This window comes from Amphichorda felina (assembly GCF_050947745.1).
Source record: "Amphichorda felina strain 45539 chromosome Unknown scaffold_1, whole genome shotgun sequence".
NCBI classification, from domain to species: domain Eukaryota; kingdom Fungi; phylum Ascomycota; class Sordariomycetes; order Hypocreales; family Bionectriaceae; genus Amphichorda; species Amphichorda felina.
In genome coordinates, this window is record NW_028145049.1 from 2113024 (window position 1) to 2139158 (window position 26135).

The window sequence follows — 26135 nt, forward strand, 5'->3', positions numbered from 1 at the left end:
CCCCCCCCCCCAATTGCCCCATATTGCCCCCCTTATTGTAGCTCGAAGTCAGCCAGCTCGCCCGGCCCGTTCCAGAACGCATCAATCATCACGTCCCGCCAGTACTCATCCCCCATGTCGTCCACGATGCCCTGCGCCACGGCCGACGACGGCGCCTCGATCCCGGGCTCCTCCTTGAACTCGGCCATGGCCCCAGCCATCTCCGCCCGGACGCGCAGGCGGAGCGCGCTGCACAGCTTGGCCAGCGCCTCCAGGGGGTCGACCACGCCGGGACCCCCTCCGTCGCGCAGCGCCGACGAGAACATGCCCCCCCGGCGGCGGTCGACTAGCCCCGTCAGGTGGGCAATCACCGTGTCCATGACCTCGTGGAACGACAGCTCGCGCTCGATGTGGTCGAGGTTCCACCCGGGCAGGCGCAGCGTGACGAGGCGCACGCCCGTGATGAGCGCGTACGAGAGGTCCGAGCCGTGCAGGCAGACGAATTTCGGGTTGTCAAAGTCGCTCCAGCCGCCCATGCGCCCGAAGAAGAAGTCCTTGAGCGCCCGGAGGCACGACCAGAGCAGCCGCAGCCGGTCCGTCAGCGCCATGTTGGAGGCGTTGCAGTGGCGGTCCGAGATGGCCCACTCGGTGAGGATGATCTCGGCCACGGCGATGTGGCTCTGCAGCATGTCTGTCGGGTGGTCAGGAGCTGGTCTGTGTAGTATGCATACAACCATGTGTGTTTGTGTGTGTGTATGTGAGGGGATTGCCAGGGCACGTACAGTTCGACTCGAGCTCGGGGGACTGCTGCGCCCTGAGCGCGTTGATCTGGTCCTGGAACGACTGCACCACAATCGTCATCGGGAGCTGCATGGCCTGCTGGTCCGGCTCGAGAGCCAGCGTGAGTGAGATGCACTGCGCCAGCTGCTGCACCCGCACCAGCCTCACCAGCAGCTCGTCCGACTTGTACTGCTTGGCCGTCTCCAGCACGCTGCAGCACCTGTCCAGGAAGCTCGTGTTCATCAGCACCTCGGTCCTCTTGTTGGTGGTGAAGACTCTGCCGCGTGTGGGTGATTAGCTATCGTGGGCTACCCACGGCACTGCACTGCGCTGGTCGCCACTCACAGAGTGTTGAGGTAGTACGTCCCAGCGTACGCTCTCAGGGGGTCGAGGTTCCGGTTGGCGGCATCGTCGGGCATGGGCTGGTTGCCGCCCAGGCCCAGGTTCAGACACATGGACCTTGCCAGGAAGAGGACGTTTGTCAGCCGCGAGCTCCTGAGCGCATGATGAAACCTGGAGGGGCCGTCAGTACTGCTATATCGAGAAGAACTGCACAGGGCCTCGGCGGGCCACATATGGCCGACTCACCACGCAACAAGCAGCTGCAGCCCCTGGAGCAGATCCAGGCTCCTGTCCCCATCCACCATGGCCGCCCTGCCTATCTCGGCAAGCAGCTCCTCGCCGAGCCTCGAGTGCCGCGCGCCGTCCAGGAAGCACCCGACCATCATAACGGCCTTCCACAGGAACGGGCGCTGCTCCTTCATCTCGGCCGCCTTCATGTCCGGGACGACGACGAACGGGAACAGGTGCTCCACCCTCTCGCGGTATGCCGCCAGCAGCACCTCGGCCTCGCCCGGCAGCGGCCACAGCGAGTCCCACGTCCGCTGCACCCGCTGCGCCGCCACGGCCTCCTTGCTCGGCCACGACGACACCTCGCGCGCCGACGGGAACAGGTGGCCGAAGAATAGATCCGGAGGTGCCTTGCATCTTTCCGACGCCGCTGCCGGAGGCGGAGACGATGATGATGAGGGTGTCTGGCCAACCGTCGTCGTCTCACCCTCAGCAGCCCCCGAGGAGGATGACGTGCGAATCCCCCTCGTGGAAGCAGAAGCAGCAGCAGCAGCAGCAGCAGGTCCGCTGGGCGTCACCGATGAAGACCTCCCCAGCAGCGCATGAGCGCCGCCGCCCTCGAGCTCGCTCAGGCGCTTCTCCAGCTCTGCGACGCGGGACCGCTTGACATGGTTCTTGGCCCGGGGCGGAGCCGGAGTTCGCGACAGACATGTCTTGTCTAGCCGATGGCACCTTGAGGACCCTCTGTCTCAGCTTATATTACACGAATACTAATAAATAGTAGCACTCCGTACTAACACGGGCGCATGACGATGATGATGGCCAACGCAACACGGGCATTTCTTGCTTACCTCTCACACTTGCCAGCGCCGGCGGGACCGGGGATGCAACGCGACTTGGCCTTTGCACAGGTGGTGCAGGCCAATGACCGCGTCTCATTGGTCTTCATTGTGTCTCGATTGGGAAGGGGAGCTAATATTATGTTCGGCACGGGTTACGACGACGGCCAGGAAGCATCTGCGTCCATCTACGTCCGACCTGGATGGATTCTTCGGGCATGGGATGATGACGACGACGATGATGATGATGATGCCATTAGGACGAGGACGGCAGATGACGAAAGTCGAGAGGAGCGACGAATCGAGCAATCGAGGGAATCCATTACGGCATCATGTCATTCGAACTAGGTGCTGCTTCACTCGTCCCTCACTGTGGATTCGCTGTTGATGGAGCGGAGCGGAGGTTGAAGCCCCAAAAGTTGCACCGTTGCCCCGTCGGGCACGGATACGACCGCCCCCAAGATAATCCGTACTCCGCCCTGGTTATTCCGTTCTTTTTTTTTTCCGGGCGCCATATGTACTACTACGACGTACTAAGGTATTAGTAATGCAAGGTACCTAAGTAGTCCGAACTACGGAGGCACAAAGTACATCCGGCACCACCGACGTGCTGACTCCAGCTCGCCTCGTACGATTCCGAGTTTAGGAGAGCGCCACGCCGGAGCATCGACCCTCCGTGCCCTTAGTTTGGTGTCAATTGACGCACCAACGGAACACAGGCCTATTGTATTGCAGCAGTTATGTATGTTCGAATCAATAGTGGCTTTAGGAACGCATCAAGTAGGTGGCAGTACCATGGGCACATGCATTGTTGCATGGCCCCGTTATTGTGTATTCATCTGTTCCTCCAGCGCGAGGGCTGTAGGTGCAAAACTATGGTGAAAATAATGGTGTAAATCGAACGGAAAGTGTGCTCGCTCGCTCACTCGGCGACGCACAGTGGTAATAGCTAGCCCCTGTTGATCGGCCAGACTCATGCGCCGGACGCGACAAAGTTGGGGGGTTAACTTAGGCTGCAGCACCGACGATGGGAGCAGCAGAAGCCGCAGCTCCCGCCTCGCGCTCCAGAAGCGTCTCGGTCAGGCTGTGGCTGGCCTCCTGGCCGCCGCTGGCCATGATCTCCTTGGCAGCCTGCTCAATCCCCAGCTGCTTGTCCGTCCACAGGGACTCGGCCTCACCGCTGCCCTGCTCGCCAACTCCGATGAACCCGCCCTCGGCGGCCCAGTCAGACGTGCGCTTGATCCCGAGCCTGGTCCAGATCTCGTCGACGGCCTGGACGAGCTCCTCACGGTACTCCTTGGTGTGGCCCGGGGTCGGCGTAATCCGAAGACGCTCCTGGCCGACCGGGACGGTGGGGTAGTTGATGGACTGCACGTAGATCTGGTAGTCCTGGAGCAGCATGTCCGATGCCGCCTTGGCGAGCTCGGCATTGCCAACCAGGACGGGCACAATGTGGGACGGGTTGGGGATGACGGGGATGTCGCGGCGGCTCATTTCCTCCTTGACCGCGCGGGTGTGGAGCTGCTGAAGTCGCCGGTCGCCGTCGTACTCCATCTGGTACTCGATCGACGCCTTGGCTCCGGCCATGGTGGCCGGCGGCAGCGAGGTGGTGAAGATGAATCCGGGCGCGAGCGACCGGATCATGTCAACCAGCTTGGTGCTGCCGGCAATGTATCCTCCGACGCAGCCGTAAGCCTTGCCCAGCGTACCCGTGATGATGTCGATGCGGTCCACAATGGTGCCGCGGGGCATACCCTCGCGGTGCGCCTCCCAGTCCAGATGCTCCGCCACGCCGGCTCCATGAGGGCCGTACATGCCAACGGCATGGACTTCATCGAGGAAGGTGATGGCGCCGTACTTGTCGGCAAGATCGCAAATCTCCTCAATCGGGCCAATGGAGCCGCACATGCTGTAGACGGACTCGAAGGCAATGATCTTGGGGACGTGCAGCGGCAGGGACGCCAGCTTGGCCTCGAGGTCGGCGACATCGTTGTGCTTGAAGACAATCTTCTTGGTGCCCGAGTGGCGGATGCCCTGGATCATGGAGGCATGGTTCAGGCTGTCCGACAGAATGACACACTCGGGGAGCTTGCTGCCGAGCGTCGCCAGCGTCGCATCGTTGGCGACGTAGCAGGAGCTGAAGACAAGGGCGGCCTCCTTGGCGTGCAGCTTGGAGAGGGTGGCCTCGAGTTCAACGGCGTGCCTGTTGTGTCCCGAAATGTTCCTCGTACCACCGGCACCGGCTCCGTACTCCTCGAGGGTCTCGTGCATCGTGTTCAGGACATGGGGGTTGCGGCCCATGCCGAGGTAGTCGTTGGCGCACCAGACGGTGACGCGATCCTCCTTGGTGGACATGTGGGCGCGGGGGAAGTCCTTGGCCAGGCGGTTGATGTTGTTGAAGTAGCGGTAGGACTTGTCCTTGTGCTTCTTGTCCAGCTCGTTGTTGTAGAAGGCCTCGTAGTTGAACTTAGCCGCCGACTTGCAGCCATCGGCGGCGGCGGCGGCGAGGGGCGCAGTCGTCTTGGGAGGGAAAACGCCATGAGGAGGGTGGGCTTCACTGGAAGTCAGCAACAAAGACTCTTTTTTCCGCAAGCACTTGCGGGAGGGGATGATGGATGCATGTACGCACCGTTTTCACGTCCCTGGAAGACGGACGACTCGACGGCCCTGGCCTCCTGGTTGCGGCTGGTGTGGATCTTGGCCCTGCCAGTCTTGGACTGGGTAGAGAGGGCGCGGAGACCAGCAGCAGCGCCGTACTTGGACGACTGGATGGCCATGGCCTTGCCCATGACGGGGCAGCGGTGGGCGAGCACCTGGAGGTTGGACATGGTGCCACCGCAGGGCGAGGGCTTGGCCGGCTTGGAGGGGAGCGAGGGGAGGGGTCGAGCCGACGTGGAGAGGGCACGGAGGGTAGCAGGCGACGCGGTCTTGAGGAAGGGGCACATGGCCTTGGACTGGCGGATGACGCTGTCCATTGTGGCCAATGTCGGTTACGTCGTCGCTGTCGTGGTTGTAGTTGTCGACGTCGGCGTCGTTGTCGTTGTCGTTGTCGTTGTCGTTGTCGAGGCTGCTGGTGCTGCCAGTGTTGATATAATCTGCGCAGGAAGCACGCAGACAGAAAAATAAGGGTTTAGGTTGCTGCAGATGTGGGAGGGGAGGGGGACGGCGTGGATGAGTCTGGGGCCGTTCCCGTTTTTCTTCCAGGTTCCGTAGATGTCCCTGTCCCATCGCTCCGAGCCTCCGATGCCAGCCATCGCGCAATGCCCGCAAAAAATGCGCAGAATGCCCCAAAAACGCCCTAAAGCCAGATGTCCCGCCGCTAAAACTGCCCGCCTCCCTGTACATTACTTTCACCTGGCCTCCCATTGGCTACATGACTCTTCCCCATCTTGGTCTCGTCCGTTGCAAGACCTGCAGTTCGTCAACTCGTCCACTTTGCCTGTCAAGTCAATCTGTCAATCTGTCAATGCGAGACCCCCTCGTCCCTCTCGTCCCTCTCGTCCCTCGGATCCCTGAGTCGCAAGCCTCGGCATTTCCCAATTCCCACCATCTCTTCGTCGTGCGGCATGCCAATCGCTCAAGTATCCATGACGTCTACTTTGTGCTACGTGTACCTACTAGCACTACTTACTTATTTGGTGTACATAGGTAGTAGTAATACGTACTAGGTAGATAGTAATAGCACTGGAAATGTACGTACATACCATGTGGCGAATGCCCAGAAAATCGCTGGTGCAGCCCAAAATCAAATGCACCGAACTCGGCCATTGGTCGCCCGCAACATACCGAAAGACATCCGAACGGAACCCACATTATCATCCGATCACTGTACCTCGGAGCATGTAGGGCGGTTCTAGGTACTGTCATTATGTACTATCCGTAGATGTACCAAAGCGGGTATCATTCGCGAAAGTCATCAAAGCAACCCGTTGCCTGCCGCCAGCCACCATTACCCCCATCCTCCGTTCTACTATTATCCCCATCCTTCCTGTCTGTTTCATCGCGGTCTCTCTGTCCTCGCCGGCAAGGTTTCTGCAGCCCATTGAGGTAATGAATGGGGCCTCCGTTGTCTCCTTTTGTCGGCGGCTTCCTGCATCACCCTCTTGTCTTCTTTGGCCCGGCGAGACTCCCCCGGCCGCTCCAGTGATCGTCGAATGTTTTGCAGGTTCTGTGTATAGAGTCGGTAACCAGGCCAGAATTGTCCGTTTATTTGTGTCGTCTTACCTCTGGATCCGGGGCCCTGAATGCTTTCCGGATATGGGCCAAAAACTCCTCCTGGGACAGTCCGTTCAGCGTGTTGATCCGTTGCTGAAGCGCCGTCTTGTCCGCATTCGCCAAGAAGCTGGGCGTCAAATATCCGGCAAGAGCTGCTTGAGTGAACCGTTCCTGTTCAATCATGTCGCAAAGTATTCGCCACTGGTGATTATCTGGTAGGAACCCGTGCGACTTCTCCTTGCGGATCTTATCCACTTCGTTCGTCATCCGGGCTGCCAATTCCTCTGGTTTCCCTCGTAGTCCTACATAGCCGCCATGATGCTGCATTCGTGACACCATCTCTACAAGTTTCTGTTCAAAGTTCTTCTTCTGTGGGCTTAGAGGCTGGCTAAACAGCCCTCCGCTCCCAGTATTCCGAGTCGGAGTCACCGTCTTTGATGGTGCAGGGCGAGGTGGCGGCGGTGTCGACATCTGGTTCCGTATCTGCTCTCCGAAGAAGGTGTTAGCTCCCGCCATAGGGAACGGAGTGGCGGATACGGCCGATGTGGAAGAGTTAGTGTTTTTAAGCTGCGATGTCTAGCCGACTGTCAGAACAGTTCATAAGTGCGGATGTGGCAAAGAGGCTATACCCGAGGCGAGCCTGCCGCTCCACCCTTTGACGCCTGACTGTCTTGCATGTTGCCCGTTTCTTGGGCGGCTTCAGCGACGTTCGTGACAGGCGCCTGTGAGGAAGGCATGTATGGCTTGTTCTCTTGAGGAGTGGCAGTCCCGTTAGATGATTGTCCGTTCGGTACAACGGCCGATGCGGACTTGGGTCCGAAAGAAGGGACGAGGCCCCTCGCCATTTGTGTGAAGCTGGGGTTTCCCTGATTTGGAAGCGACCATCCCCCGCTGATTTTGTGTGGGAATGAATTGCTCATGGCCTGGATCTGCTCACGTGCCTGCTGTTCTTTCATCTTCTCGTACTCTGCAGGGTCAGTCCTCCGCAATCGGTTCATGAGCACGAGCTTCTCAGCCTCTTGCTGCTCCTCGGCCGTCAGGTTTGTGTTGACGTCCTCCTCCTCAAAGGTGTCGGTCGACACAATCTTTACTATCCGAGCGTTATTGGCCGGTTGCTTGATCAGTCGGTCCAAGATCCGATCTTTGCCGACAAATTCGCCCAGGTCTTCTTCGGTGGTATTCTTGATATGCTGGGTGAGACTGGCATTTCTCTTCGCCCAAGCAATGGGGTTTTTCTTGTCAACCACGCGCGATGCCAGCTGAGTTTTGAACACCCCCTTGCTTTGCATGGCTTCCTCAAACGTGCCCGCCACCATGAGGTGGTAAACAAATACTTGCTTCTTTTGACCCAACCGATACGCTCGCCCAACTGCTTGCTGATCGTGGACCGGGTTCCATTTCGAGTCAAAAATGACTACTCGGTTGGCTCCCTGAATGTTCAACCCAACACCCCCTGCCGTCGTCGATATCAGGTACACTTCTTGTTCGCCCACATTGAACTCCCTGATCCTGTCCTGCCGCTGGTCGATCCTAGTATTGCCATCCAAGCGGCAAAATACTCGCTTCTGAAGTTCAAGGAGGCTCTCGAGATAGTTCAAGGTGTAAATAGACTGACTGAACACGAGGACCTTGTCCCCAAGGCGTCGGGCCTCGTCAAGAATCATGGTGAGAAGCTGTACCTTGAGGGAGAGCGACGGCTCCATATTGTCAGTACCCTTAGTCATTCTCAAAGCCGTGGGGATAATCTCGTGGGGGAAAGCCTGGTGGTTTGCGGGTTCCCGCCGCACGTCCAGGAGCTTCTGGTGGAAGCTGCGGGGGTGATTGCATATCAGTGCCAAGTCGTTGACCAGTCGAAAGAGCTGGGCTTGTCGCATTTTCATGCCGTCTGGCCCTGGTCCTTCGGACACTCCGCTCAACGAATTGATGTACAGCTCGTACAGCTGGCGCTGGATCGCCGTTGGCGGCACAGATATCACGAATTCCGACTTCTGGGGCAAGTCCTGGGCAAGACATGACTTGATAGTCGCCCTGTTAATCTTTGGTGCAACTGTGTCCTTCAAGGCTTGGAGCTTCTTCAGTGCTTTCCGCCTTTCGTAAGCCATGCTTTCAGCCCACAGGCCTGACTGAATATCTCTGGCATAGATTTGTCGGAATTCAGTCAGGGGACCCAGGAAGTTGGGCGCCACCCAGTTGATCATGGAGTAGTACTCCTCCACGTTATTGGCAAGGGGGGACCCAGTGAGAGCAATCCGGCTGGTTGTCCTGAATTGCGAGGACAGCCTGTTCAATTTGCCTTCAGGATTCTTGAGCATGTGGGCCTCATCGGCGATGACGATGCTTGGCTTTTCGAGGAGGATCCCTTCCATTTCTTCGTCTTTTGATAGCCGCATGAACATACTGTAACCTAAGACAAGGACACCCCCGGACTCAACCCATTTCTTGACGATTGCAAGACGCTCGGCGCCCTTGGCTGTGGCATCTAGCTGGCTAAGAGGGCCGAGGGAGCCCACGGGGGCCCATTTCAGTAGCTCGTCCATCCAATTATCCACCAGGCCGGCCGGGCAGAGTACGAGGGTTTGTGATGCTCGAAGGTCCTCTGGAATCTGTGCCTTTAACGACGGGTCGGGAGACGCTGCTGCTTCTGCAATCGCCACTAGAAAGGTAATGACTTGCATAGTCTTCCCTAGACCCATGGTGTGGGCCAAAAGGCACCCTTGACGGCAATCTGGGTCGACGATGATCTGGTTCCACATGAAACGGATCCCATCAACTTGGTGGTCTTTTATGGTCTTGCCAATTTCATGGTGCACGTAGAGTAAGGACTGATCGTCCTCTTTACTCTCGTTGATAATGAGCCGCGATTTGTCCTCAGACACCAGACCAGAGGTAGCTAAGACAGCTCGTAGCTTGAGGCGCCGAACTTCTTGGTCCTTGATACGTTCTTGCTCTCGCTTTCGCATGTCCACTGCATCCTTGTTTTGCACAATTTCTTTAGGAGCCGCGGGCTTACGAGATTTAGACATGTCCTGTGTGTCATCCTCGTCACCCACGTCATCCTCGTCTTCGTCAGCCAAACCGATATCGAGGAAGTCCGTGCGATAGATTTGGCTTTCCTGTGGGAAGATAGGCTCTGATGCGCAGACAAAGTCGCAAAAAGGAGTAAACCAGAGTTGTTTGTTATCACGCAGCTTCTTTTTGCTTCGGTCGCTGGGTGGTGTCAGTCGCTTCTCCGCCAGGGTTTTGCATCTGATGAAACTGAGGAAAATCCAAGATATGTCAAAATCAACCGTCTCCTTCTCGGATTCCCCCAGTTGAGTCAGATCCTGCGGGGGGTTAGAAAGAAATGATAGGACAGATGTTGTCCACACATCCTCTGATGGCTTGGTTTTCATAGCCTCGAGAATACCGCTTCGCCGCCCGAAAGTCAGCTTACCGAGGAGGTAGATGACCAGTCTCCATCGGTCCTGCTGATCGGACCAATGGTTTCTGCCCTTGGCGCAAATATCTTCAATACTCTCCAAGCTTTCTATTGAAGGCGCCTGGGTATCCCCGATGGTGTTGCTACGGCTGAACCTAGCCTGAGTCGGAGATGAATTCATCTTGGTTGGTGTGGTCAAATCGATAAAGACCTGCCTTTGTCTAGCTTCTCGAGATATAGACTGGGTGAGATCAACAAGTTCCAGGGAATCCTTTTTGATAGGCGTGAGTAGAGGCTCCAAATCGGCCGTTTCCCGGGGAAAGGTGTGGTCTCCGTCAGGTACGATGAAATTGTCATCATCGCTGCTCGTCAAGACTTCATTCATAGGGTCAATCTGGCGTTTGACCTGTTTTGGTGACCGGGGAGTTGGTGGTGGGCGGGGCGGTTCCGCTCTTAACTCGAGTATGTCCATGAGCCAGAGTTGGTACAACTTGTCCTCCAATGTTTGCTCAAGACACTGCGCCTGCAATCGGACCTCTTCCTCAGATTGCCATTTTTGCTCCAGAATTCGGGCAGACAAAGCTTGGATGCGCTCATGGTATGTCGTGGCCCGCTTCTTTGCTTCGATAATCTCGTGGGTCCTAGACCCTTTGCGTCTGGCGGCGGTCCAAATGCCATGAGCCTTGCGCTCGAGCTTGCTACGTTTTCGCACTCGCCATTCCGCAGTCATCCGCACCATTTCCTCGTCAAGCAGAGTCTGTACTTCGTCCTGCGCCAAGAAGTGCTCAAGATTCTTGTTTTCTTCGTTGTCTTGCCGCTCCTCTTCAATCTCTCGAAGAATTTCTTCATCCCACTCCGAGGGCAAGTCCGAGAGCGCGAGTATTTCGTCATCCTCGTCAGATGGTGTCGGTGATCTTGTCTGGACCAAACCTTTTCGCCGCAAGGCTTCTCTTCTGCTGTTGCGCCTCAGAAGATGCTTAGTGAAGCGATTTACGGCCAGGCGCCGCCCAGGAGGAATGTGATTTGGGAACAGAGTGGCAAACTCGCCATTCCTGTAATTCACGAGTCGGTTGCTCATCAAGCCACTGGAGGCTTTGATCAATGTTTCAGGAAGCTTACCATCGCCAATATATGCCCATGATGGCTGGTCCTCCCAAGGTGTACGGTTTGTCAAAGGCTGTTGGCTTAGGTTGACCGGCTGCAGCCTCTTTCGCTTAGGTGGAGGCTCTGAGGCTAAAGGTTCACCAGGCGCTCCAGGGCCGCTGGATGGAAGTGCAGAGTGCTCGAATGATTCATTGACACTTTCGGCACGCCGCTTGGGGCCAGTTCTGACAGGCGTCTGGGCCGTATTCGTCGTGAGATGCGATGCCTGGTGGTTTGGCGACTTTGGAGACTCATTCCCAGCCTCCAAAGCGGGGCTCTGCGTCTCGGCAGGGAGCACAACCGGGCCGTCTGGGCCGTCGTCGCTCTCAAGCGAAAGCTGTCTCTTGAAGTCGGAATACCATGATCGATACGCAGGACTGCTGGCACGAAGGGCCACCAGCTTTTCCGAGAACGAACTCTTCTGGCGGGCCAGGCGTATGCCGAGACATGCCATGAGCTCCTGTGGGGAGCATGTTTGGCCGAATGTGAGGAGAGTTTTCCCGTCAATCTCTTCTTCCCTGACTTTCCCAGCGAGGGCAGTAGGGTCCTTGGTCCACGGGCTGGATGCTTCACAGAGGGCCTCCACGACGTCTTCGACGCCCCAGCGGAAAGGGTCTGGCGCCGGTGCCATGACCGAAACCGAGTAGGCAGCTATTCCCAGGTATGCTACATAGGATGTTAGTGGAAATCTTGGTCGATGTGAAGGGGTGGAGATGATGGGAATGATAGACGGTGTTCTGCAGCTTTATTTCCTTGATTCGTCTAAATCTGAAAGCCAAGTGACCGTTGCGTGTAGAATGAGGTGCCGACGCGGCCAGTGATTGTACATGGGCAGATTCTGACTAAAACTTACCTCATAACGACTCTGGATGTAGCGAAACCAACACAAGTTGCGAAACAACTAGGGAATCGGTCGCATCAACGGCCTTGAGAAAGTGTTTCAAGATGGTCGGCAGGTATGGAGCCAAGGTCTTTGAAAAGTGGCCGGTGACACCCCCGACTTGCAATTGTTGGTTGGCGGGCGCCGGAAGGTCAAGGCGTTGGGCGCGTAAGGTGTGTAGGGTGGGGGGGATCGAAGAACGCGTAGAGTACTTGAACACACGTGACTGGGACCGCCAATTTTGCTTCCATCCCACCCCACCTGCTTCCACCCGCTATTAACTGTCTAATACGGAGTAATATTGGGTGGAAACCTGCAAACCTCCATTATAATAAAGATTGGGTGGATGGAAACCCGAACAAACTGCCGTCGAAATGTTTCCATCATTTCCCGCTCCTACTATGTACCAGTACTGTTCGATGTGCGAATACTCCATACGGATACTACTAATAACTACTACTGCTATCACGGAGCACCCCGAAATTGCTGCGGCGCATGCAATATCTCAGCCGTGAGGCGCAGCGTCTTCGGCTAACAAACAGGCCAACAGGCCAACAGGCTCCTCACCCTCGTAAATAATCGCACGACGTTCCGCATCCGTGCCGCCCCCAAATATTTAAAGGAGTCCTTTGACGGGATGCAGGGGGGCACGCACCGCCACCGTTTGAACGATGAGCCCGTGGCGCAGCGGGTGTTGTAGTGACAACATGACCAACAGACAAGGATCCTGCTGATGCTGGGTCCTGCACTCCTAATACTCGTACTACGACGACACAGCCAGACCGCCGGGATACATAATGACCATACTCCTCCTCAGATCACCCACGTAGCGTTTCCTCGACCCTCGCCTTTCCCCTACCAATCGCCATCGCTTATTCGCCATCATGCCGGCCACCTTGAAGCAAGTTTCCCCCCAGCTGAGCATCGAGTTCGAAGGCGGACAGGACACCTTTGCCCCTGGAGACACCATCATCGGACGAGTCTATCGCCGGGCTCACGTCGTCACCCCTGATGCCCAGATCAAGATCTCGCTGCACGGGAGGGCCAAGTCGAAGGTCGTGGTAGGCAGCAGCAACAACAGGCAAACCTATCGCTCACGCTTCGCGCTCATCGATCCAAACAAGTCCTCGCAGGTCATCTTTAGCGGCCCTCTCCATATTGGCATGAGTGAGCGCCATTCATGGCGCTTTGCCATAACCATACCCACCCATTGGGACCATCTCGTCACAAATACACAACTGGATGGCGCCTTTGTACCCGACGATCCCCAATTGCCCCCCACCGTTTCCACGGTCTCAGCCTCTTCGACAGGAACCGAAGGGTTCGTCGAGTATTACCTCCAGGCCAACCTCAGAGTTCGAGGAGCCAAAGACAAGGGGGTGCACGAGGCAATCATGCCGTTCAACATATACAGATACCTAGAGGGTCCCCCGACCGTGGACTTCAAGCTGAAGAAGACGCCATTATCCCAGCATTTCGTGCAAACTCAGCGACTAATACCAGGCATGGAAGACGCCGAGCTGTCCAGGTCACAGAGAATGAAGAAGTTCTTTGGGACATCCTCCATACCATCCATGGGTTTCCGGCTCGAGGTCAATGTCCCAGGTGTCATCCAGCTTGAGAGCCCAGAGACTGTACCATTTTGGCTGCGAGTCACTCCTTTGTGGGGCCGTACGAGTGAGGTCGTTCGCAATGTGCCACAGATGGTCAAGGTGACGGGACTCACCTTGAAGATTAGGCAGATAGCAGATGTCCAAGGCGAAGGAACCTTCAGATGGCACACGAAAGATTCCACAAGTGATATGTCCATATCACTTACTGGGACCCTTCGGAAAAAAACCCTGGAATTCCTGTCCACAGACAATTGCCCTCCCATAGACATCGGCAGAGCCTTAGGTCTACGGATTGGACCTAATGGTGCCATTGGGCCACGGACTCTAGCCCCAAATCCAATATTGTCCCCCAACATCACGACCTTCAATTTCAAAATTAGCCATCGACTCAAGTGGTCACTGACGCTTGAGGTGGCGGGAGAGATGATTGAGCTCAGTCACCAAGGGGTAGGCACTGATGTAGTTGTGTTACTGCCAAGTGATCCCTCGGGAGGCACCTTCACGGCCCCGCCACTGGCGACAGAGAGAAGCGAATCATGGATTCGGCCTCCGAAAGACGAGGAGCCGCCGCCGAGCTTTGCGGAGGTGCAGAAGCAGGATGAGAAGGAGGCGCAGAACAGCCTGGCCCAGTTGGAGGAGGGCGCGAGTTCGGCTGTTTAAGCAAGGATAGAGAGCGAGCGAGTCTGCTGATCTTTGGACCATCTGTGATACCCAAATAGTACAATATTTCATGTTTCTGTCTCACAAAAGCATTAGCACGCACGTCGGCGATCCCATGTTGGACTTGGTTTCGGTCGCGCTACTTGTATATTACTACGTACTCGTACTCCGTACAAAGCAAACTGCCCCGCCCGGGCGCAAGTAGCTTCTTCCTGTCGAAAATAATGAGCAATTAATAAGCCGTCACCTTCTTCTTCGGCATTCGGAGCCTGTCTCTCTACCTGCAAATAAATTTGTCAATCACTGATCGAGGCGTCGGTTGGGACCAGCATCGGTTTGATCACAGGGAGTCTGTTCAGGTCGGATTGCGCCATCGTCTTGTCCATCACCCTTCGGACGGAATGGCCTCACTCACGAGCGGGGCATACCCGCCCCAGCTCAAAGACGAGGAGCAGCAACACCTCATAGACACCATCAAGGACTGGTCCATTGGAAATGGCCTTGCTATTCGGCCTCCGCCAACTGTGATTCCCACCGAGGCTGACCCCGCGGGCATCGCCGCTGTCAACGCCCCCGTCACAGTCTTCCCCTCCCCATTCCCCAGGGTCTGCTTCGAGCAGGGCACCGTCGTGCAAAAGTCCTATAATGAGCTCTACGCCGCGGTGAGCCGTGATGAGGATTTTATCTCACGGATGGTCAAGGAGTGCGTCCACGGATGAAGTCCCAGGGTGTGTGCTGTGTATATGTAGCTGACCGAGTTTGCAGGGTAGCCGATGGTGACGAGTTCATCCAAAAGCTCTGGGATATCCATCTCAAGGTGAAAGAAGAGGGCTATACTCAGGTACCATAAGCACCCAAGACAAACCGAGGCTCTACCTGACCCCATCATCCAGGCCTTATCTCTAGGACTATTCCGATCAGACTACATGGTCCACCAGGACACCGCGACGAACCCGCCGTCCCTCCAGGCCAAGCAAGTCGAGTTTAACACGATAGCTTCCTCATTTGGAGGCCTTTCCTACCACACGTCTCGTCTTCACAAGTAAGAGCTCTTCATTGACTTGCGCAATCGGGAGTGAAATAACTGATTTTGTTTTAGGTATCTTGCGGACACCGAGTATCCCCTGCTACAGAACAACATCTCAAATGTTCTACTGGATCTACCTGAGAATCAGGCAACAGAAGGGTTAGCCGCGGGTATTGAGGCAGCGTACCGTGCGTATCCCGACTCGGAGCTTGGCCACCCCAAATGCGTCATCTTCATCGTTCAGTCGGGTGAGCGCAACGTCTTCGACCAACGCCATCTAGAGTACCAGATCGCAAAGGCCAAGCCCTCCATCCCCGTCTTCCGACTCCCCTTTGACCAAGTTCTGGCCCACACCACAATTGCCGACACTCCCAAGCGCCAGTTGCTCTATCGTCTCCCCCGCAATGCGTCCAAGGTCTACGAAGTAGCCACAGTCTACCTGCGCGCTGGGTACGGCCCGGGTGACTATCCTGACCAGAAGGCCTGGGACGCCCGCTACCATCTGGAGCGATCCGCTGCCATCAAGTGTCCCACGGTCCTCACCCAGCTCGCTGGAACCAAGAAGGTGCAGCAGGTCCTGGCCACTCCCCGCCCATCCTCCGCATCGTCCATGCTGGGCAGGTTCATCAAGGATGACACTCCAGCCGCAAGCGAGCTCTGGAAGACCTTCACCAACATCTACCCCATGGACACCTCAGAAGCGGGCCTCGAAGCCCGAAAGAAGGCACTCGACCCTGAACTGGCCAAGGCGTACGTCCTCAAGCCCCAGCGCGAAGGCGGAGGGAACAACACCTACAGGGGCGCCATCCCCGGTTTCCTGAAGAGCATACCCGAGTCGCACTGGGCGTCATACATTCTCATGGAACTCATCACTCCGCCGCCCGTGTCCAACCTCATCCTGCGCAACGGGAATCTGGAGCAGGGAGGTGTGATCTGCGAGCTGGGAATCTACGGTACCTGCCTCTGGGATCAGAAATCGGGTGAGGTCAAGCACAATGAGCAGGCAGGGTATCTCCTGCGCACCAAGGGGGACCAGAGCGAGGAGGGAGGCGTGGCTGCTGGATTTGGTTGCATGGACAGCTGTGCGCTTGTCTAAATAGCTGCTAGATCTACTATTCTAGAAAGAGATAAACGAATCATCACGATGCCAAAGTCGCCTGTCGTCATTTCCGGAATCGCTCTCGTAGGCGAGGAAGGAGGTCCTCCTGAGAATAAAATCCCCCTCGCGTACTTGGACTTGATCTTTTCCCCTTTCCACCCCACAACATCTCCGAACCTCGAATCACCCCCTAATACGCATGACCTATCCCAGCAATCCTATACTGCTTACTTGTGGCTGCCTTCACCAAGGTTAGTTGCTATGGCCCGTCTGATCCCCGTGGACTTAACTGATAGTCGGCAGCCAACTGAGTTCTCCTTCACACGCATTCCGTGGCCCAACCGACTGCGATCGCTCCAATTTCGGGCTACAGCTCTCCCCTGAATTACAACAAATATCCCGAGGATAAAAATTGGCACCTATAATGTCCCGACGCGGCACGACTATACCTCCTCTCGAAACCCACGGGCCCCCTGCGGTGATACAGCATGTGGAACAGACCAAGGAATCCAAAACCCCAGATGTGCAAATCAAGGATGAGAAAGGGGTGTCGGTCCCTCCGGACAAAGAGGAGCCGAGCAAAGAGAAGCCAAACAATGAGGAACCAGACAAAGGGGACCCGAGCGGAACGAACGCGGAAGAGCCAAAAACCCCGAACGAAGGGGAGCTAAGCTCCCCGAACGAGAAACGTTGGAGTCACTTCACAAACGATCGCCCTGCCTACGCTGCCGACTCGCCGGGGGCACCCTGTTATTCCCAACCAAAATGGGCGAGGACGCGTCACGCTATGCGCCGATTATTCTCTTCCTTCTAAGGGCCTGACTCCTGACTAGATCCTCGAGTAGACGGATACGGTAAAGACTCTCGAGGTAATGGTCGCTTAAAGGGGGGGGAAGGGGGGGGAGGTTCGTCGGCGAACCGACTTTAGATATGCGGATGCCTGAGAACTCACTTGGTTTTGGAAAGCGATGGGCATTTGTTGAGGCATACCGATGAGGTGGTGTTACAGCAGAGCGAGTCTATAGTTCCAAGCAACCACCATTCAGTTTCCGCAAAAACATCGGTGTCCACTGACGTGAGGTGAGCGTGAGAACGTAGTTGATCAAGTCGGTCGTTGAACGAGGTGCATTATGGTATCAAGATATAAACCCTCGTCCCTTGCCATAAAATACAATGTTACAAGCTTAGCTATACAGGAATTTTTGATAAATGGAACTCGGTAGTTGTAGTGGAGATCACTCTGGCCATTACTAGCAGCGAAAACCCTTTATTGGAAGGTAGCGCATCATGAGGAGACACTGCGGCGGAACTCCTTTACTCGGAGGCCTGGGGGCGCTTGAGGACCTCAATGCTGCCTGCTAGGTGTCAGTGCAAGGGGGTCGCGGGACCAGGTCCAGAAAACACGTACGCTGGATAATGTTCAGGGCGGAGCGGTTGTTGCCCTCGGCATCCTCGTACTGGTTGATGGAAGCATCGCCCTCGACGTAGACCATGGACCTGTTTCACCGCGCCATGTCAGCACCCAATCTTTCCTCTCATCCATTATAGTGCCCCGTGGGGGGGGGGGAGACAGTTATTTCGACGTACCCCTTGGGAAGGCTCAGCATGAAGTCCCGGCGGGGACCCTCGGAGAAGCTGGTGATGCGGAACCAGCTGGTCTGGCGGTTCTCCTTGGGCCCGGAGTTGCTAGCGACGGCGTAGCGCACGAGCTCGCGGCCGGAGCTGGTCTGGTGGATCTCGGGGGTGTCGGCGAGGTTGCCGATAATGGTGATCTTGGCGACGGGGCGGGGCGACGTGGTGCTGAAGGAGCGGGCAGCGCTGGCCGACGCGGCGGTGGCGCGGCGGAAGAGCATGGAGGACGACATTGTGTGTGTGTGTGTGGTGTGGTGTGGTGTGGTGGTGGGAGGGTTTGTGGTGTTGGTGATAAAAGGACGTGGAGTAGAGAGCTTCACGCGTGTTTGACGCGGTGGGATTGCTCCCCTTGCGCATGCGATGCGCTTAGATTGAGGGGATCAGAGAAACGTACTGCTGATTGGCCAGAGGGACTGAGATGGACCCGCAAGGGTACGGGTATATCGGTAGATCTTTAACTTCGATTAAATGGTACTCAAATTGGCATGCATATATAGTAGACGTATGCATACATCAGATTTCACCTTCCTAACCGAATATCGCCAACGACCACACTCCTCGGAAGCATCAACCAACCCGTCCCAACGGGAGGATGTTTGAATGTTTGCAATTCTGACAGATTCGAATCCGCAGCTAAACGATTCCGCAGTGATTATGCGATTCGCCAATTCCAGGTGACAATATCGTCACCTCGCACAAGCTTCTGCACCTCGGCGGTCGAACTGCGTCTGGCACTGCATCCGGGACTGCTTTCCGTGGCTTCAAGGGAATGTTCCCTGTTAGGATCCTAGTGGATCTACCAGCATGGGACGGCGGTTTTACGGTGTCAAGGGCGAGAAGTTTCTTTTCATGTCTCCTAATGGCGTCTTATGTTCGCACTGGGCCTGTTCACCATGGCCGCCGCTATGCCCCAACTTGGGTCTCAATAGAGGCCCTCAATAGCAGGCATCTATGGGCATCAAACTCCCAGCGGCTCACAACTGCGCTCCAAAACTACCGGATTGGGATTCCATCTCACTTTTTTTTCCATTGAGCAGTCCCTTCAATTGCATTTGCCGGTGCCTGGCTATTTGTGGATGGATTTATCATCACTCTGCTATGTCTGCCCTACAGTCGGCCCAGGGGCTTATTGATCATGTCTCTCAATCAATTGAGAACTGTGACGCCGCAGATATCCCTTTCAAAGTGGTTTACTTATTGTGTCCTTTTTAGATGGCCCGTCCGAGCGTCTATAAGACTTCTCGTGGCCCCACGGACCATCTTCCTCCTGTACCTCTGGGAGGGATGGAGACAGACAGTTCCTAGTGGCTTTCCAACAACATCCTTCACTTCTTGGTTGAGCTCACTGATGCTCGGGAAAACCGCTTTGATCACTATATAATCCCAAAACCTTACAGACTTTTCTTCCTTGGAGGCGTTGTGGTGACGGCATCGTCCGGGCAAGCCAACATGGATGGAGCGTTGGGTGTGTTACCGGATGACCCCATTATCTACTTTGCCCCAAGCGTCCCGCCCTACACCAACGCCGTACTGACGGCCAACCTGGTGTTCCGCGTCGTCTTGGGCATCCTAGCCAACCTTGTCTGCCTCGTGCCGCTGCGGCTTCTGTACCGCAACAGAGAACTGGCGGCCGTCGTCTTCATCGTCAACATCGAGCTCAAGAACCTGCAGACGGTCGCCTGGGCCCTCATCTGGCGCAACGACGACCTGGAGAGCTGGTGGCCCGGCTACGGCCTGTGCGATGTGGGCTCCTTCTTCCACAACTTCGCCATCTCGCTCTACGCCATGTGCCTGCTGGGCATCATGCGCAACCTCGCCCACCAGGTCGGGCTCATGCAGGTCAACCCCCTGACCGTCAAGGAGAAGCGCCGGCGCAACCTTGTCCAGGTTCTCATTATCTTTCCGCTGCCCATACTACAGCTGATCCTGACCTGGCTTCTGGCCGGGCAACGGTACGCTGTGGGCACGCTGGTCGGCTGCAGTTGGGTTGGCCATCCCTCGTGGCCGTACCTGGTCTTCTTCATCCTGATCCCCGCCCTTGTCACCCTCATGACGGTTGGCTATGCAGGTAAGCCAAGACCACCTGTCCCACACTCCCGGGCTCCCGGTAGTAGCAGTACCTGCAGAACGCACAGACTGACATGGGCACAACCCCTCTCTCCAGTCCTAATATACTTCCGTTTCCGGCAAGTCGCCAAGGCTACAGAGACGGCCTTCTCCAGCAGCCGCGTGGCCAGCTCCCGCGCCCAGCGCGCGCGACGCCAGCTGTACCTCATGACCGTGTCTATTCTGGTGCCATTCTTCCCCATCGTGGTGGCGCTGGCCGTCCTCAACATCAAAGACTTGGGTCCCATCGAAACCTACGACTATAACGCAATCCACAACCGCGTCTACCCCTACACATGGGACTCCATAATCTTCATGCCGTCCACCACCGTCCCCTTTTCCCTCATGAACCTTGGCTACATACCCATCCTCTCGGCCATCCCCGTTTTCATCTTCTTCGGGACGTCCAAGGACGCTCTGAACGACTACAGAAAGGCGCTGGTTTTCACTGGCCTCGGCAGGGTCTTCCCACGCTTATACCGCGAGTATGACCCAGACAGCCCCGTGGGCTCGCAGGCGTCCTCTGGCTCCATCCACTGTGGAAATGTGACTGAGTGAGTAGCAGAAGGTATTCCGAGAAACTGAACCGAAAAAATGGCTGACAGGAAGGCTCTGGCAGATCAACAACCAATCGGAAGTTCGGCGTCCTCACGTCCTCTAGGTCCCTGGGCACGCTCAACTCGCAATCCTCGGGCGGCGCGGCCTACAAGACACCCCATACCCAGTCCCTCAACTTCCTCACCGCGCCCAACATGGAGACAGGCGATGCTGCGCCGGCGCTCCAGTGGCCCCAGCAAGCCCACCAGGTGTCCTCCTACGACACCACCATCCACCGCAACCCGTTCTCCTTCCGCACCACCCTCAAGCTCCCCACCATACCCTTCAAGCTCCCCTCCCTCCTCAAATCTCCCTCCCCGACCTCGCCTCCGTCCTCTTCCCCCCAGGGGAGGAGCAGGGGTGGGAAGCAAACCCAGACTGCAGATCCGTGTGAGCCTCTACCACCGGAGCAGTCTTTCTGGACCACCGGCCCCGCGGGTATCAACACCAAAGTCTGGTCCGACGAAGAGATACGCATTCTGCACAGCAGCAAAAGCGCTGCCAACGATGACCGCCCAGTCTCGGCCGAGGCGACGGTCCACGTCGAGACCCTGTTGACGCGCCAGACGCACGACCAGCATCAGCGTTAGAACCGCCGCGCGAGTAACCCTCGCCGTTGCTGTCCAAAGTGCGGGCACTGGCTCCAGAAGCCTACGATTACCGAGGAGAAGCCCCCGGCTGTCTTTTAGTAATAGCTTGCTACCTCTTTCTGCTCCTCTCTTTCAACAGCATCGCCGACATAATTACATTGCAGTAATCCAAGGCATCCCAGGAGGACACGCTTTGATTTATTTTTTTGCCCCTCTCTCTTCACCTGCTTCTTCTTTGCATTTCACGCTCAAAAGCCGTTCCCTCATCCATCATGCATGCGGTCTCAGACGAGATCCAAGGCGCAAAGGTGCATTCTCGAGCCAAACAGACTCATGATTAGGTAGTGGATTATATATAGTATATGATTGATTACCCAGCCTCACAGTTCCCGGGTGCCCATAATAAATCAAGAACAAAACTCCACCCATGCTCCCCTCGAGCCTATGTTCATGTAAGAATGTATGTGTGCGCCTCCTCCGTTTGATTGAAGCCCTAATAGACCCTCTCTTGCACCACTGACCCAGTTATCCCCAAATACTCATTCTTAGCGTAAAGGTGGTATCAATAAACTGAAGAAGGAAAAAGCCAAAAAAAAAAAAAATTACGTGAAAAGGGGTTAGATGATGAGGTGAAAAGGAAATGTCGGCGCGTTGCCGTTTTGAGCTCGTCGATTTTTATGTTCCGAACGTCGTAACTAAGGACCAGAAAAAAAAAGGCGGGATTGCATAGATAGATGGCTGTTACTTCGCCCCTTGCTGCATCCGCCGCATAGCCTCGCGGTGCGCCTCCACCAGCTGGCCGGTTCGCATGCGCTCGCTAAACTCCTGGTTGGCCCGCTCCTTGTCGCGAAGTCGCATAGCCTCACGGTGCGCCTCGGCCTCTTTCTGCTCCAGGAGCGCGTTGCGCTGTAGCTCGATGTTGCGCTGGATGTTGGCGTCGCGGTTGCCCAGCAGGGTGTTGGCCCCGGAGAAGGGCGTCTCACGGCCAGATGTCATCAGGGGGCTGCCGGCGCGGAGGTCCATGGCCACCGAGCTGCGGAACTGGGCAAGCCTGGCCTCACGAACGGCCTGGGAGGGAACAGAGGAGTTGCGATGGGGCTGGTGAGAGTCAAAGTTTGTCGTTTCGGCGAACTCCAAGCTACTGGGTGAACGTTGAGGACTTGGAAGCGCCAGCCCGCTGTTTCGCATCATTTCCTTGCGCTGGCGGAGCGGGATATCATCGAGGTCTCCGCCACGCGCCGACCCATACAGGGAGTAGTTATGGATGGAGCTGGTGTCGCTAGGCGGGCGGTTCGGCATGGCTGGTGAGCCCGGTGACGGCGACAGGAGGTTACCCTGGGACTTGTTGCGAAGGAATGCTTCCCGCTGGCCTAGGAGGGTTTGGGGGCTTGCGTACGACACAACCCCAGGGATAACGGCTCGCTGGCCCTGCCCGGCGCTACGAAGCGAAGCACTAATCGACCGAGTGTCGTCTTGCTCTTCAGGGATGGGCCCCGTGTTTTTCGCCGCGTCGTGCTCCTCGGCAATGGGCTCAAAGCTTGACGATGGTCTACCCAGCGCTACTGACGAGGGTGGTCGAGCCATACCAAAGTAGGAGAACTGGGTCGGGGACATGGGTGACCGGGGCACCTCTGTAGGGGCTGTGGTCATTGTCGGCGACTTGGGCGAGCTGACTACATTCGAAACTCTCTTGGATGCCTGCGTGTTTTGCTCAGCCGACGAGCTCGGCATCCGCGCGTCGGATTGAGGAGGTGGGATCCCATCCTCGGGAGATTGCTGTAGGTCCTTGACATTGACGGGGACCGGCTTCTCCTTTGCCGTCTTCGTTTTCGCCCTGGGGGGCGTCCGTGGTGGCTCTGCGACATGCAGTTCGTCGGGTTCCGGGGCGTCGGCGTAGCTCAGATGTTTCGCCCACTCGTTTGTCCGGTAGGACAGAGCGACTCGGGACATGGATCTGGGAAGCCGATCTTTCGTCAGGCTGACTGAGGATGCCCTGGATGCGATCGACTGGGCCTTCTCTGATGGGCAGAGTAATGACCCTTCGGGGACGTCGATACGGCTAGGAGTCATAGAAGCCAAGGCATTGCCAGCCTCCGACTCGTCGGCATCTTTTCGGGGAGCATCCTGAACCAGAGGGACACCTGGTGAAGCGGGCTGCGGCGCGCTTTCCGTTTGTGGTTTCCTTTCCTTGGGCAGAGCAGCCTGTGCAGGGGTTTCGTGGCCTTGTTTAGCCTCGCTCTCGGAGAGTCTCGCAGAAATCTCGATTTCCCTACCCCCCTCGGCGCTGCGGAGGGAGTGGTGATCGCTACCATCAAGGCTCTGGCCGTCTAGTGTAGCCGCCACCGAAGACTCGTCGTCATCTCTCCCCCGTTCGGGCGGGACCAGCCCATCTAGACTCTCCCTGTGGTCTATCGAGGAAGTGTTCCTTGCACGCCCCGAGCGACCTGAGAGACTCCTCAAAAGATTCGCCGAGCCCACTGACAAGCGGTTGGCAAAGGAGTCCCTACGCCTGGTCTCTTCCACCTTGCCTTCGTCGTCAGCAAATGTTGCCACGGACGACCGCCCAGTTTGGGACTTGGAATCCTCTTCCTCTGGAACCGTGAATGGAAGAGGGACCACCTCGGGTGACGCGGATACGACCCTTTCCGGATGACGCTTCTTCCCTTTCAATTTCGGCTTTTCATCATCATCATCATCACCCCCCTCCTTCTCCTCCTCAACGTCACTTTTACTAGCCTCAGGGAAATCGTCTACAGCGACCCTCACAGTCAATTTGCCATCCTGGTCCTTCTCAGTCAGTGGTTCGTGGCCAGACGAGCTTCGCTCCGTGTCAGACTTTTCCGTCATCTCAATAGCCTCCACACCCTCCTCGCGAGAGCAGTCATCAACCAGCTTCTTCTCGCTCGCGGCATCACCAGTCGCCGTCGCAGAAGAACTGCCCGTCTCGCCGTCGCGGTAGACGCGCTCCCACTCGAGCCTGTCGCGGGCATTGGCTTCCTCGATCTCTCGGCCGACATCCGCCTCCTCCTGCTCCAAGTTGCGTTGGCCCTCTGCGCGCTGGGCGGCTCGCTTTTCGCGCTGCTGCCTCACAATCCTCCATAGCTTCACCTGAGAGATAATACCGATTAGGCAAAGGATGACAATGCCCGCCGTTTCGACCCGGATCCCTTTGGTTATGGGATATGTCTCAGCTCCGAGGGGGAATAGATTTTGGTTGATGTCCCAGACGTAGGCCCAGAACTCTTTGTAGCCGGCTCGGCTGAAGCAATCAATCCCGAGCATGGTGACAGTGGCACCGGCAAAGGACATGAGAATCATGAACGCCCAGTCCCGGGTATACCTGCTAAGGTAGAATGCAAACCCCCCTGCGGTGAAACAGGCAGTGAAGATGGCCTTGGGTGCCGTCGTCTCGAGCAGGCCCCCGGGAACTAGACACAGCATCCACATGCTGACGCAAAAGCCTCCCAAAGCACAGCCCAGGCCCTCGGTCATCTCCTTGAAGAAGATGCATGCGGTTCCTACGGCACACCCAGACAATACTACAGTCGCGATGTAGCCACCTTGAAGTGCGTTGCTGATGGGCACGTTCATGACATAGACAATCAACACCGCAACACCGAGGGCAGTGGCGTAGGCGCCCGAGAAGAACGTGTGGATCCAGCGGTTCTTGATGCCTACAAGGGTGTAAACGATGCCGGAGACGAGCATCACCATTCCTGCCACCCCCCATCCCGGGGTGAGCTCAGGGGTAAGGGGTAGCTCGCCGTCAGGAATTGTGACTATCATAACATGGTCAGCTCTAAACTTCATAGACCCCGGTTGTCGCCCGCAGAACATAGGTACATACCATTATAAAATGACGTGTTGGTAGGGGGCCTGTCCACTGTGATGGGGCCCGACGTGGGCTCTGACTGCTTGGAGTTGAAGGTCGTTGTAGCTTTCTCATCATCTCGGTCTGTCGGCTTGGGAGCATCGTCGTTACTTTTCGATGGCTTGGAATCGGTATCGGCACCGCTTCCCTCGGTAGGCTTGGTTGTGGGTTCAGGTTCAGGTTCAGGTGGAGGTTCGGAGCCCTTGTCCGCCGCCTCAGGCTCAGGTGGAGGTCTAGAGTCTTCGGTCGTCGGCTTGGGTTCCGGGGGAGGTTTCGAATCGGCCGTTGCAATGACGGCTCCTCCATCCTCTTGCCGTGCCGAGAGTCGGATGTGGTGGGCAGCGGCGAGCTGGAGAGCTAGAACGACATAGAGCAGCGCCCAAAGGCGCGCTATCCTAGGTAGCATGGCGTTGAGTTTGGTCCGCCGCTAGCTGCAAATTCGCCGGAGAGTCAAGTTGGCGCAAAGGAGAAGATGAAGTCGGCTGGTATCCAACGGGGTCTCTTGGGAGCTCTAGCAGGACGTTGAAGCATACTCCAAAGTCTCCCACCAGCGAGGAGCAATGATAGTGAGGGAGAAACCAGAGGCCACACGCCAGATAGAGAAGCTGAGGCCGGAAGCGGACTCTGTAAGCCAGACAGAAAGGGTACTAGTAGTAATAAGAACACTTACAAGACGGACGCAAACAGATTGGTAATATGGAAGACACCAGTGCGAATAGCGCAGCCCGGGCTTTAACGTCTGAGACACCTTAGTTCAGTTGGTGCCCGCCGGGTTCGTCGGTGGGGACCTCGAGACGCGATACTATGTAATGCGATGCGAGGCAGGACTCAGGAGTGCAGTATGAGTAGAGTGAGGACTGTTCTCATGGGAGGTCCACTCTGGACAAACTCGTAGATCGATCGGGTTCGCAGGCCAGATCAGAGAGGTGAGAGTAGGACCGACTTCTCCGCGGCAAAGGAGGGCAATGGCGAGAACAGCCCCCAAGGGAAAGCGGTTACTCAATGTCTCTGGCGCGCAGAACGGCCTCCCGGTCGAGGTAGGAACGACTACTCGTATTGTACGGAGTACGGAGTACGGAGTACTCGGTACGTGGTAGTATTATTGCCAGCAGGTGG

At 56.6% G+C, this 26135-nt stretch overlaps 8 protein-coding genes across 8 annotated transcripts; 3 read left to right on the plus strand and 5 right to left on the minus strand.

The window, feature by feature from the left end:
* Positions 1–32: 32 nt before the first annotated feature.
* Positions 33–2278, minus strand: ACO1O0_000683 (uncharacterized protein; the record flags this gene model as incomplete). Its single annotated transcript, XM_083190180.1, has 5 exons — positions 33–670; positions 762–1036; positions 1105–1272; positions 1348–2061; positions 2181–2278. The coding sequence occupies 5 exons, from the start codon at positions 2276–2278 to the stop codon at positions 33–35; spliced, it is 1893 nt and encodes a 630-aa protein (XP_083054039.1).
* Positions 2279–3176: 898 nt separating this feature from the next.
* HEM1 (5-aminolevulinic acid synthase HemA) lies at positions 3177–5143 on the minus strand (the record flags this gene model as incomplete). The annotated part of the gene is made up of 2 exons (XM_083190181.1): positions 3177–4720; positions 4798–5143. The coding sequence occupies 2 exons, from the start codon at positions 5141–5143 to the stop codon at positions 3177–3179; spliced, it is 1890 nt and encodes a 629-aa protein (XP_083054040.1).
* A 1231-nt stretch (positions 5144–6374) lies between these two features.
* On the minus strand, positions 6375–11575 carry ACO1O0_000685 (uncharacterized protein; the record flags this gene model as incomplete). Its single annotated transcript, XM_083190182.1, has 2 exons — positions 6375–6959; positions 7013–11575. 2 exons carry the CDS (start codon positions 11573–11575, stop codon positions 6375–6377), a joined length of 5148 nt encoding a protein of 1715 aa, XP_083054041.1.
* Positions 11576–12708: 1133 nt separating this feature from the next.
* Positions 12709–14097, plus strand: ACO1O0_000686 (uncharacterized protein; the record flags this gene model as incomplete). The annotated part of the gene is made up of 1 exon (XM_083190183.1): positions 12709–14097. One exon carries the CDS (start codon positions 12709–12711, stop codon positions 14095–14097), a length of 1389 nt encoding a protein of 462 aa, XP_083054042.1.
* Positions 14098–14498: 401 nt separating this feature from the next.
* On the plus strand, positions 14499–16220 carry GSH2 (glutathione synthase; the record flags this gene model as incomplete). The annotated part of the gene is made up of 4 exons (XM_083190184.1): positions 14499–14800; positions 14863–14938; positions 14991–15139; positions 15197–16220. The coding sequence occupies 4 exons, from the start codon at positions 14499–14501 to the stop codon at positions 16218–16220; spliced, it is 1551 nt and encodes a 516-aa protein (XP_083054043.1).
* Positions 16221–17537: 1317 nt separating this feature from the next.
* RIM1 (single-stranded DNA-binding protein) lies at positions 17538–18088 on the minus strand (the record flags this gene model as incomplete). The annotated part of the gene is made up of 3 exons (XM_083190185.1): positions 17538–17578; positions 17632–17720; positions 17811–18088. The coding sequence occupies 3 exons, from the start codon at positions 18086–18088 to the stop codon at positions 17538–17540; spliced, it is 408 nt and encodes a 135-aa protein (XP_083054044.1).
* A 1216-nt stretch (positions 18089–19304) lies between these two features.
* On the plus strand, positions 19305–21148 carry ACO1O0_000689 (pheromone A receptor-domain-containing protein; the record flags this gene model as incomplete). The annotated part of the gene is made up of 3 exons (XM_083190186.1): positions 19305–19923; positions 20020–20515; positions 20581–21148. The coding sequence occupies 3 exons, from the start codon at positions 19305–19307 to the stop codon at positions 21146–21148; spliced, it is 1683 nt and encodes a 560-aa protein (XP_083054045.1).
* Positions 21149–21889: 741 nt separating this feature from the next.
* On the minus strand, positions 21890–25425 carry ACO1O0_000690 (uncharacterized protein; the record flags this gene model as incomplete). The annotated part of the gene is made up of 2 exons (XM_083190187.1): positions 21890–24927; positions 24996–25425. The coding sequence occupies 2 exons, from the start codon at positions 25423–25425 to the stop codon at positions 21890–21892; spliced, it is 3468 nt and encodes a 1155-aa protein (XP_083054046.1).
* Between the last annotated feature and the right edge of the window lie 710 nt (positions 25426–26135).